The following is a 12943-nucleotide window of genomic DNA, read 5'->3' on the forward strand; positions in this document are numbered from 1 at the left end:
GAAGCCCACCCCTCTTAAAGCATAGCTGGCTGGGGGATTCTGGGAGTGGAAGTCCTCTCATCTTAAAGCATAGCTGGCTAGGGGATTCTGGGAGTGGAAGTCCACCCCTCCTCAACTGGCCAAGTTTGAAAAAGACTGGTCTAATTTATCTCCAACTATTCCTGTGAGATTAAAATGCCCCGTGCCCAGCTCTAAAACTAGAAATTATAGGAGGAGCGTTGTGTCCTGATCCAAAAATCAGAAGATGTTGGTGATGATCTTATTTAAAATCTTCTGCTTCTTAAGGCACTTTTCTGGGCAAGAAAAGGAAGGGGGGCTTCTTCCCACCCCCGTCTTTTGGAGAAGGCGAAAGAGGCCGTAAAAATATCAGATTCCGACAGGCAACTCCTGATTCATCTCAACCCAAACCTGGGTGTTTTCTGGGGAATTTTTTCGGTGGGTCAGGAATTGCTCATGCAGCATCCCCATCCAAAAAAGGCCACGACTGCAGAATTGGGAAAGACCCAGAAAAAACAGACGGGAGGGAGAATTTGCAGCTGTCTGACTTCGGGGCGTCTGAATCTCCTCTGGTTAGGGGGGAAAGGTGGCAGTGGGGGGGGGTTGCTACCCACGAGCAAACCAGTAGCGATGGGTTATGGAACCCGCTACTGAAAGGTGGTAAATGAAAAGGGAGAAAACAGAGGGAAAAAACGACTACAAGTTTCATCATCCCCCACCCAGCCAACTGGCACAGTCCTCGTTCCCGTATAGGGCTTCCTTGTTTGCCAAAGCTGCTGGCTTCTAACAATAATAATATTTATAATACCGGCTTCTAACAATAATCATATTGATGGATCGCTGAACATGTACAGGGCTACCTGTGTTTTTCGTAATTTTTTTTTTTTTTAAATTGTTATGAAACCAAAAGAAATGATTGTTTCGCACAGCGTCCGTTTGCCAGTAAACCACTTCGGTGCTTCCCAATCCTATTTCTGTATGAACTACTCTAAATAAGAATAGAATAGAAGTAAGAAATAAGAATAAGCATAGGAATAGAATAGAATAGAATAGAATAGAATAGAATAGAATAGAATAGAATAAGCATAGGAATAAAATAGAATAGAATAGAATAGAATAAGCATAGGAATAGAATAGAATAGAATAGAATAGAATAGAATAGAATAGAATAAGCATAGGAATAAAATAGAATAGAATAGAATAGAATAGAGTAGAGTAAAATAGAATAGAATAGGTGTAGAGTAGAAATAGAATAGAATACGATTTGAATGGAATGGAATAATAATAATAATAATAATAATTTATTTCTATAATAATAATAATAGTAATAATAATAATAATAATAATAATAATAATAATAATAATAATAATAATAATAATAATAATAATAATAATAATATTTTATTTCTATACCGCCCTTCTCCCGAAGGACTCAGGGCGGTGTAAAGCCTATTAAAAGCACAAGACAAACATCAATTAAAATAATTTAAAATTATTAAATAATTCGGCTCAGTTTAAAACCCCAGAAATTGAAAACACCCAATTTAAAATTATTACGTTGATAGCCCGGCCTGGCGGAACAACAGGGTCTTGAGTGCACAGCAAAATACCCGGAATGGAATGGAATAGAGCTGGAAGGGACCTCGGAGGTCTTCTAGTCCAGCCCCCTACTCAAGCAGGAGAACCTATAAATAATCTGGCACAAGGCAAAAACCTGGCCAGCCTCCCAACAGGAACTAATTCATAATTTCAGAACATTGATGGAGCCCAAGGCCAACACAGATAGTCCTCGATTTACAACCGTTCGCTTAGCGACTGCTCAAAGTCACGACACCACTGAGAAAGGGGACTTAGCAAGCAGTCTTCACACTTACGACTGTCACAGTTGATCCAAATTTGGACTGGCGTTTGCAGTATCCCAGAGTCGAATTTGTGATCTTCCAACACGCAAGCTCGATGGGAGAAGCGGGATTCACTGGAACGACCGCCCGATTCACTTAACGACCATGGTGATTCGCTTAACAACCATCGCCAAAATCAGTCGTAAAATCAGGCACGACTTAACTTCACAGCCACCTCGCTGAGCAACGGAAGGTCTGATCCCAGTGCCGGTCGTAAACGGAGGACTACCTATACTGCTTTCTCCAGATCTTCCCACTAGGGACCGCTGCCTCAATTTTGGCAAAATCTGTCCTGTGTAACTTTCGCGTAGCCGTTGATTTCCCTCAATTACAAGCTGACCATGACACGTTTTCCAAGGAACAATGGAAGCCAGCCAACTATTAATTTACACATGTAAGTATACAGATAGTTCTTGACTTACAACAATTCGTTTAGTGACCGTCCAAAGTTACGGCGGCACTGGAAAAAGTGACCGAGGACCGTTTTTTATACTTTTCACTGCTGCAGAATCCGGACGCTTGGCAACTGACTCGCATTTATGACCGTTGCAATGCTCCCGGGGGTCATGTGATCCCCTTTAGCAATTTTCTGACAAGTAAAGTCAATGGGGAAGGCAGATTCACTTAACAACGGTGTGATTCACTGAACAACCGAGGTGATTCACTTAACAACAGTCGTTAAACAAGTGGTTGCAAGTCGGCGACAGGTAGTCCTTGACTTACAACAGTTCATTTAGAGACAAGCAAAGTCAATAGGGAAGGCAGATTCACTTAACAATGGTGTGATTCACTGAACAACCGGGGTGATTCACTTAACAACAGTCGTTAAACAAGTGGTTGCAATTCGACGACAGGTAGTCCTTGACTTACAACAGTTCATTTAGTGACCGTTTGAAGTGACAACGGCACTGAAAAAAGCAACTTAGGACCATGTTTCACACTTACAACCGTTACAGCATCCCCGTGGTCACGTAATCAAAATTCAGGCGCTTAGGAAGTGACTCATATTTATGACGGTTGCACTGCCCCAGGGTCACATGATCCCCTTTTGCGACCTTCTGACAAGCAGCGTCAATGGAGAAGCCAGATTCACTTAACAACCATGTTGCTAACTTAAAAACCGCAGTGATTCACTTAACAACAGTGGCAAGAAAAGTCGTTAAAGGGCGAAAAAACTCAATTAACAACTGTCTCACTTAGGAACAAGAAACGTTGGGCTGAATTTGTGGTCGTACATCGAGGACCGTCTGCTTATTGTTAAACCTCACTGCTCCTCCCCAATTTGCCACCCGAAAAAAGATCCTGAGGAACCAGATTCGAACTCCGAACCGGCCCATCTGGAAGCAAGAAGCGGAAACGCCCTCAGAGTAGAAAGCCGGATCGAGTGGATCTTGAAGCCAGATCTCTGACCCATTCTCAAGAAGTCAGGCGAAAGGGGTTGAGGTTTTAGGGATAATTTTGACAGAGGTCCCGAGAACGAGAAGCGACGGAGGAGACGCCAGAGTTATGTAAAGTGAAGCAATGCAGCCGTGATGACCTGATTGAAGATCTCAGCTTCGCTTGGAATCCCCCCCACCCCCACCCCAGGCCTCTGCGGCCTCCCCCCCCTCCCCTCCCTTCCCCTCAGGTGAGAAAACTCACCTGCCTTACAAGGTGGTCGGCTTTATTTATTGGCTAATGAGTCAGGACTGGATGCAAACACACAAATTGCATTCAAAGGCCTAGGCCACAATTTGCACAAACAAAGAGATTACTTTTGCTATATAGAACCAAACCGTGAAAGCAATATTCCAAATATCTATCAATATTCCAAATACCTATAGAAATACCTGTCTGTCGTATCTCTCTCTCTCTTCTATCTCTCCGTCTTGCTCTTTTATCATTTCTTTCTTTTCTTTCTTTCTTTCTTTCCTTTCTTTCTTTCTTTCTCTCTCTCTCTCTCTCTCTCCCTCCATCCCTCCCTATTGTCTACAGATCTATCTTTACCTCTTTCTTTCTCTCTCTTTATGGTAGTTGTGATAGATTTTTATTTATTTATCAAATGTTAAATGATTGAGGGATGAGGAATGATAGGGATAGACAGATGATAGATAGATATATGATAGATAGATAGACAGATGATAGATATAGACAGACAGACAGTCTGTCTGACTGACAGATTGATTCATCAGACAGAATATCTATCTATCAGGAGCCTGGATAGCTCAGCAGACTAATGCATTGTAATTAACATCCAGCTGCCTGCAATTACTGCAGGTTCGAATCTCGCCAAGGCTCAAGGTTGACTCAGCCTTCCATCCTTTCTAAGGTGGGTAAATTGAGGACCCAGTTTGTGGGGGCAATAAGCTGACTTTGTATAAAATATACAAAAGTATGAAGGCTATTGCTTAACACATTGTAAGCCACCCTGAGTCTCCGGAGAAGGCGGCATATAAATCAAATTAAAAAAAAAAATCAGATTGTCTGTCTGTCCTTCTATCTCCTCTCTCCCACATATATATATATATCTTTCTCTCCATTCTCCATCATTTCCATCATTTCTCTCTCTCTGTATCTTTCTATCCTTTCTCTAACTTTCCTCCAAACATACAGTAGTCCCTCGACTTACGACCTCAACTTGAGCCCAACATTTACGTCGCTAAGCGAGACATCTGTCAAGTGAATTTTGCCGCATTTAACCACCTTCCTCGTCACGGTTGTTAAGCGACTCGCTGCGGTTCTTAAGTGAGTCACGAGGTTGTTGTTAAGTGAATCCGGCTTCCCCATGCTGGTCAGAAGGTCGCAAAACCTGGGACGCTACAACTTGTCGTAAATATGAACCAGTCGCCAAGCGTTCCAAATTTCATACTTACTGCAACGGTCGTAAGTATGAAAAACCAGTCATAGGTCATTTTTGTTCCAGTGCTGTTGTAACTTCAAAGGTCACTGAATGAACTGTCGTAAGTCGAGGACTACATGTATTTTGATCTTTCTTTCTTTCTTTCTTTCTTTTCTCTCTCTCTCTCTCTCTCTCCCTCCCTCCCTCCCTCCCTCCCTTCCTTCTTTCTTTTTCTTTTTCTTTCCTGCTACTGCTCCCTCCCTCCCCCCAACCATCATACCTGCCTGTCAATGTTTCCTAAATCATCTCCCACCCCCACCACACCCCAAAAAACCTGCTCTGGCCCTTTTTCTCTAGCAAATAACCACAACGTTGTTAAGCTGGTCACAGGGCTTTTTACTCCTGCAAACTTCCCCCTAACACGCTTCGCAAACAACAACCCTGTAGAGCGAGCCGGTATTTTTTTAGGCACTAAAAACTGGCAGCCAAAAAATAAACCAACCAACCAACAAACCCAAAAATGGAAGCAGGGCAGGGAGAAGTGAAGTCAGAAAAAACATGGCTAGAAAACACTTTTGCGGAAACATGGTTTAAACTTCTGTGTCTGGAGGGATGCAAACGTTTTACAGGGGTCGACAAAAAGCCAGGTGTTTGTTGGAAAGGATGCCGGCAGATCCTTCAGAAAGGAAACTTAAAAAAGTATTTTCTGGATCCAAAAGTGTCTCTGGGAGCCTCCTTGATCTTAAATCAGTTTTTTTCCCCCAAACGTGGCCTGTTTAAGATGGGAGGACTTCAACTCCCAGAATTCCCCAGCCAGCAACGCTGGCTGGGGAATTCTGGGAGTTGAAGTCCTCCCATCTTAAACGGGCCACGTTTGAATAAATATACTGATTTAAACAGAAGAGAGGGGAAGGGGGAAGGGGTCTTCCCACCCCCTCCACCTCAAGCCCCCTCCCCTATTCTTTCAGGAAAAAAAAGAGCAGGGGGGAGGGGCAGGGAAAGCATTCAAAGGAGAAGATGTTAATGAGGGGGGCATTAAAATTCATGAGCCCCCCCTCCCCCCGGGTGGGGTCTTGTTCAAGGTCGAAGTCTGGATGGGTGGAGAGAAAACGGCTCTTCCTTTCCCCTTCCCCCCCCCCCAAAAGAACCCCCTGCCCGGTATTCTCAGGATGATGATGGGCATCAGAGGGGTCTCTCCCAGCACCGGCCAAGGAAGGGGAAGGCTTGGCTGGACTCCAGGAAGGTCTTAGATGGGGGGGGTCAAATCCCAAAGGAAAGGGGGTTTTCTTTTCTTTCCTTCCTTCCCCACTTTCCTCCTTTTTGCTCCCACCTTCCCTTGTTTCTTGGTTCCCATCTTTTTTTTCTTTCTTTCTTTCTTTCTTTCTTTCTTTCTTTCTTTCTTTCTTTCTTTCTTTCTTTCTTCTTTCTTTCCCTTTCTTTCTTTTTATTATTTATTTATTTATTTGTACTTTTTTTTTTAAAGTAGTTTTTATTGAATATAAATATTAAAAAAGACATACGTAACATATACACAACAAACATTTATACAACACATACACAAAAAGAGTATAATTTCTTCTTAAGCATTTTTTCAGAGTGACATTCTACAATTCTACTTATGATATATTCCTTTTGTACTTTTTTCTTTCTTTCTTTCTGTCACCCTTTCTTTCTACTTACTTACTTACTTACTTATTCATTTATGTTCTTACCCTTTATTTATCTTTCTCTTTCTTTCTTTGTCTTTCTTTTTATTATTTCTTTTTATTTATTTATATATTTATTATTTATATATTTATTATATATTTCTTCCTTCCTTCCTTTTCTATTTATTTATTATTATTTATTTATTTACATTTTATTTCTTTTTTTAAATTTGTTTTCTTCCTTCCTTCCTTTTTGTTTATTTGTTCGTTTATGTTTTCTTTCTTTCTTTGTCCCTTTCCCTTTCTTTCCCTTCCTTCTTTCCTCTTTCTTTCTTCCTTTCCTTCTTCCTTCCTTCCTTTCTATCTCTTTCTTTTCTTTCTCCTTTCTTTCCTTCCTTGTCCTTCCTTTCTCTCTTTTTTCTTTCTCTCTCTCTCTTTTCTTTCTTTCTCTCTCTCTCTCTCTCTCTCTTTCTTTCTTTCCCCATCCCGACCTTCCTCAAGCTGCTTAGTATGCTGATGCCCTTCCAGGAAGACAATAAAGCGGTGGGAAAAGCAGGAGGTGGGAAATTTGGGGGGGGGGGGAAAGTCCTCACAAAAGAAGACATGGGCTCCTAAGGCCTGACCCCTCCTCAAAAAGCAGAACACTCCCGCCCCACCGGTTTCCCCAAGGAAAGAGAAGCATCTTGCACCCCAAAATCCAGAGCTGCCCCCCACAAAAGGCCCTGATCCCAAGGCACCCCCCACCCCCAAATATCCTGGTGCTGTATCTGAGCGGAGGGAAACTGAGGCACCTTTGCTCTGCCAACGGCCCCTTGCAAGTGAACTTGGCTGCCCCCCTGCCCGGCCTCCTCCTGAAGCCGGAGGGTCTTGCTTGCCACCCCAGACACCCCCCCCTCTGCTGCCCCATCTTCCCTGGGGGTGGGTGGGCTCTTTCAGGGTCCCCCACACCCCAGGAAGCCAGGGACTCTTTCGGACCCCAGGCGGGCACTGCCAAAGTGGAGGACCCCATGCCCCCCCCACTCCCAGAAGGCGGCCTTTCCCATGCACGCCCCCTCCTCCCAGCCCCACCGCTGGCCTACAAAGACCCCCCCTCCTCCCCCTTCTGCCCTCCAGACAGAAAGCCCCCTCCCCACCCTCCCATTGTCTACTGCAACTTTGCAGTAGGTTTGGGGGGGGGGGTCCTGCAGGGCAGTGGGGGGTGGGGGGGCAGAGAAGGAAGGGCAATCCACAGACCCTCCCCAAGAAGAAGCTGGGGTTGGGGGACCCCCTCTCCCCCTTCCTGAGCCCCCCTCCCTCGCCCACACCTGTGCCGAGCCCCGCAGAGGGTCGTCTCCCCCAAGCCCCCCCCCAACCCCCCCCTGGCCCACCTGGCTCGGGCTCCTCGGGTCTGGCCGGCTGGTTGCCCATCTCGAGCCCGCTCTACGGCCGCCTGCTCATCCTCGGGGCTGCGGCGGGGAGGAAGAGGAGGGAGGCTGGCTGGCTGGCTGGGGAAGCTCGGGGCTCTTTCAAGGCGGCTCCGCGGAGCCCTGCCCAGCCTGGGCCGGCCCGAGGAGGAGGAGGAGGAGGAGGAGGAGGAGAGGCCGGGCATGGCCGTCCCAGCGGCCGAAGGGAGAAAAGAGCCGGCCGGGAGAAGCCCCGCACAGGCGGCCGCCGTTACTGCAGGGCCAGCGGAGGGGAGGGGGGGGAGGGAGGGAGAGGAGGAAGAGGAGGAGGGGGGGGAGAGACTGGGCTTTTCCTGGGGAGGGGAGGGGGCAACTAGAAGGGGGGCCAGGGCTGTTTCTAGGGGGGCAACTAGGAAGAGGAGGGGGAGGGAGGGGGGAGGGGGGCAGGGCTGTTCCTGGGGGTGGGGGTTGGCAGGAGGGGGGGAGGAAGAGGAGGAAGGAGGGGGAGGGGGGGTGAGAGACTGGGCTTTTCCTGGGGAGGGGAGGGGGCCACTAGGAGGGGGGAGGAGGAAGGGGGGGACAGGGCTGCTTCTAGGGGGGCAACTAGGAAGAGGAGGGGGAGGGAGGGGGGCAGGGCTGTTCCTGGGGGTGGGGGTTGGCAGGAGGGGGGGAGGAAGAGGAGGAGGGAGGGGAGAGGCTGGTCTTTTCCCAGAGAGGGGGGCAACTAGAAGGGGAAGGGGAGGGAGGGGGAGGAGGAAGAGGAGGAGGGTGGGGGAAGAGGCTGGGCTTTTCCTGGGGAGGGGGCAACTGGAAGGGGGAGGAAGGAGGGGGAGGAAGAAGGGGGGACAGGGCTGTTTCTAGGGGGGCAACTAGGAAGAGGGGGGAGGGGGAGGGGTGCAGGACTATTCCTGGGGGTGGGGGTTGGAAAGGTTGCAGGAGGGGGGGAGGAAGAGGAGGAGGAGGGGGCCACAGAGGGCCAGGACCCTTCTTGTGGGGGAGCAAAGTTACAGAACAGGGAGGAGGAGGGGGGGAGAAGGGTCTGGGAGGGGCAATGGGGCAGGGGCCTCCTTGAGCGGGGAAGAGGGAATTGGGGGCACAATTGGGGGTGTATGGCTTTCCCTGGGGGGGGGGAAAGAGTGCAGATGGGGAACGGGGGGCGGGGGAAAAGGAGCCTAGGGGTAGCAGGGCTCCACCTGGGGGCAGAGAAGGGGCACAGGGGGTGCCCGGCTCTCCCTGGAGGGCAAGGCTGCATATGGGGAAGGGAGAGAAGAAGGGGGAATTCAGGGTTTTTGGGGGGGGGCAGAAGACTTTGTGGGGGACAAGGGTGCAGATGGGGAAGGGAGAGAGGGAAGGGGAGTGGGGGAAGGAGGGCTCAAAATTGCAGAACAGGAATCTCCCAGCCAGCAGCCCCCCGCCCCACCCCACCCACAAGGACTTGGCTGCCTTTCTAAAGTTGGGGTGACAAAGACTGGCACCCTCCACAGCTGGCAACGTTGGGGCATGCTAGCCAGGCACAATTGTGGGTGGACAGCTGTGGGGAAGCCTACATTCTTCCCTTTGCTGATTCAGAATCAGAATAGAGCTGGAAGGGACCTTGGAGGTCATCTAGTCCAACCCCCTGTTCAAGCAGGATACTATCTATCTATCTATCTATCTATCTATCTATCTATCTATCTATCTATCTATCTATCTATCTATCTATCTTATCTATCTATACACACACACACACCCCATTCCGGACATGGGGATGATGCAACGGTCGTAAGGGTGAAAAACGTCACAAGTCACTTTTTTCCAGTGCCACAGTCACTAAACGGACCGTCGTAACTACAGGCCTACCTGCATCTCATTTTTTTGGTCATCATTTGATGTTTCTTGACACATAGCGCCACACGTTTTTGTGCCGGATGGTTTTTTTAAAAAAATAAATATTTTAAATCAATGGATATTTTAATCTCGGCTTTTGTGAGGGAGGCGAACAACACACAACATATAATTTCAACTCTGTGACTGTTGACCTTGGACTCGTGTTGCTGGGGAGCGTGATAGAGCAGCCCCCCCCCCATGGTGGGTCCTCCCCCCACCAGGACAGGAGGAGGGTGGGAGAAAATTACAGGAAATTATTTAAAATTATGAAAACAGCATCCTGCTAGCAATTTAGCTGGAGGGAAGGAAGAAGGAGGAGAGGAAGAAGAGAAGGAGGAAGGGAAAAAGATGAGAAGGAAGGAAAATGGGAAAAGGAAAAAGGGAGGGAGGGAAGAAGGAAGAATGGAGAGTAAGGAGAGAGGGAGGAAGGAAAATGGGAAAAGGGAGGAAGGGAAAAGGGAGAGAAAGAGGGAGGGAAGAAGGAAGAATGGAGAGGAAGGAGAGGGAGGAAGGAAAAGGGAAAAAGATGAAGGAAGGAAAATGGGAAAAGGAAAAAGGGAGGGAGGAGGGAAAATGGAAGGGAGAGATGACGGAAGGAAAAGGGAAAAGATGAGAAGGAAGGAAAATGGGAAAAGGAAAAAGGGAGGAAGGGAAAAGGGAGGGAGGGAGGGAAGAAGGAAGAATGGAGAGGAAGGAGAGGGAGGAAGGAAAAGGGAAAAACGAAGGAAAATGGGAAAAGGAAAAAGGGAGGGAGGGAGAATGGAAGGGAGGGATGAAGGAAGGAAAAGGGAAAAGATGAGAAAGAAGGAAAATGGGAAAATGAAAAAAAGGGAGGGAGGAAAGAAAGGAAGGAAAAAGATGAAAAGAATGGAAGCAAAATGGGAAAGGGAAAAAGTTAGGAAAAAATGAAGGAAAGAAGAAACGAGGGAGGAAGGAAGGGCAAATGAGAAAGTGGAGAATGCTTTTCTCGCCTCCTGTTTTCCACATATAGATAGTACTCGACTTACGACTATAATTGAGCCCCAAATTTCTGTTGCTAAGCGAGACAGTTAAGTGAATTTTGTCCCATTTTACGACCTTTTTTTCCTACTGTTAAGTGAATTGCTACAGTTATTTAGTGACAAGGTTCTTAAGTCTCTGGCTCCCTCATTGACACTGTAGTTGTTAAATTAGTCACATGGTCGTTAAGTGAATCTGGTTTTCCCCCATTGACTTTGCTTTGTCAGAAGGGGATCACGTGACCCCGGGACACTACGACCGTCATAAATACAAGCCAGTTGCCAAGCGTCCGAATTTATGATCACGGGATCATCAGGATGCTACCAAGATTGGAAATTTGAAAAACGGACATAAATCACTTTTTTCCAGTGCTGCTGTAACTTTGAATGGTCACTAAACGAACTTGTTGTATGTAGGGACTGCCTGTATTCATATTGTTCCACTCTGATGACAGGCAGCTGGGACAGCCATCTCAATTCTTCCACCACCCACCACCCAAAAATTCCAATTTTTCTCAAAAATCACGGCAGCAACCAAGGCATGCTCCCAACACCTCTGGTATCACAGATTAAGGGTTGGAAGGCACCTTGGAGGTCATCTAGTCCAACCCCCCGCCCAAGAAGGAGACCCTGCACCATTTCTGACCGAGGGCAGTCCAGTCTCTTCTCGAAAGCTTCCAGGGATGAAGCTCCCACAACTTCCGAAGGCAACTTCTGTTCCATGGGTTGATTGTTCTCACTGTCAGAAAATTTCTTCTTATTTCTAGGTTGAATCTCTCCTTGGTCAGTTTCCATCCATTGTTCCTTGTTTGGCCTTCAGGGGCCTTGGAGAATAGCTTGACCCCCTTCCTCCTCTCTGGGGCAGCCCCTCCCTCAAATACTGGAAGATGCTCTCCTGTCTCCCCTGGTCCTTCTCTTCACCAGACCAGCCATGTCTTCTGTCCATCTATGGTTCATTCAGATGTCTTTCTTTCTTTCTTTCTTTCTTTCTTTTTCTTTCTTTCTTTCTTTCTTTCTTTCTTTCTTTTCTTTCTCTCTCTCTCTCTCTCTTTCCCTCCTTTCCACCTTCCTTCCTTTCTTTCTTTCTTTCTTTCTTTCTTTCTTTCTCTCTCTCTCTTTCCCTCCTTCCTTCCTTCCTTTTGCTTTGGAGAATAGCTGGACCCCCTTCCTCCTCTCTGGGGCAGCCCCTCAAATATTGGAAGATGCTCTCCTGTCTCCCCTGGTCCTTCTCTTCACCAGACTAGACATGTCTTCTGTCCATCTATGGTTCATTCAGATGTCTTTCTTTCTTTCTTTTCTTTTCTTTTCTTTTCTTTTCTTTTCTTTTCTTTTTTTCTTTCTTTCTTTCTTTCTTTCTCTCTCTCTCTCTCTCTTTCTTTCCCTCCCTTCCACCTTCCCTCCCTCCCTCCCTCCCTCCCTCCCTCCCTTCCTTCCTTTTGCTTTGGAAAACAGCTTGACCCCCTTCCTCCTCTCTGGGGCAGCCCCTCCCTCAAATATTGGAAGATGCTCTCCTGTCTCCCCTGGTCCTTCTCTTCACTAGACCAGCCATGTCTTCTGTCCATCTATGGTTCATTCAGATGTCTCTTTTCTTTCTTTCTTTCTTTCTTTCTTTCTTTCTTTCTTTCTTTCTTTCTTTCTTTCTTTCTTTCTTTCTTTTCTTTTCTTTCTTTCCTTTCTTTCTCTCTCTCTCTCTCTTTCTTTCCCTCCCTTCCACCTTCCTTCCCTCCCTCCCTTCCTCCTTCCTTCCTTCCTTCCTTCCTTCCTTTTGCTTTGGAAAATAGCTTGACCCCCTTCCTCCTCTCTGTGGCAGCCCCTCCAATATTGGAAGATGCTCTCCTGTCTCCCCTGGTCCTTCTCTTCACTAGACTAGCCATGTCTTCTGTCCACCTATGGTTCATCTTTCTTTCTTTCTTTCTTTCTTTCTTTCTTTCTTTCTTTCTTTCTTTCTTTCTTTCTCTCTCTCTCTCTCTCTCTTTCCCTCCCTTCCACCTTCCTTCCCTCCCTCCCTCCCTCCCTCCTTCCTTCCTTCCTTCCTTCCTTTTGCTTTGGAGAATAGCTTGACCCCCTTCCTCCTCTCTGTGGCAGCCCCTCCAATATTGGAAGATGCTCTCCTGTCTCCCCTGGTCCTTCTCTTCACTAGACTAGCCATGTCTTCTGTCCACCTATGGTTCATCTTTCTTTCTTTCTTTCTTTCTTTCTTTCTTTCTTTCTTTCTTTCTTTCTTTCTTTCTTTCTTTCTTTCTTTCTTTCTTTCTCTCTCTCTCTCTCTTTCCCTCCCTTCCACCTTCCTTCCCTCCCTCCCTCCCTCCCTCCTTCCTTCCTTCCTTCCTTCCTT

The 12943-nt window shown here is 47.1% G+C and overlaps 1 protein-coding gene across 2 annotated transcripts in view; it reads right to left on the bottom strand.

Moving 5' to 3' along the window:
- Positions 1-12943, bottom strand: part of SPECC1 (sperm antigen with calponin homology and coiled-coil domains 1) — a 172511-nt gene that overhangs the window by 105048 nt on the left and 54520 nt on the right. Inside the window, exon 1 of one of the 2 annotated variants that reach the window (XM_087890324.1) lies at positions 7730-8214. The exons of the other annotated variant lie outside the window; for it this stretch is intronic. Within the exon in view, the coding sequence (XP_087746450.1) occupies positions 7730-7769 (40 nt within the window). The 5' untranslated portion in view covers positions 7770-8214. Of the gene's footprint in view, positions 1-7729; positions 8215-12943 lie in introns of those variants that run through there. 2 annotated transcript variants of the gene reach the window in all.

Source organism: Pantherophis guttatus, chromosome 1 (assembly GCF_059756535.1).
Source record: "Pantherophis guttatus breed Tessera chromosome 1, ASM5975653v1, whole genome shotgun sequence".
NCBI classification, from domain to species: domain Eukaryota; kingdom Metazoa; phylum Chordata; class Lepidosauria; order Squamata; family Colubridae; genus Pantherophis; species Pantherophis guttatus.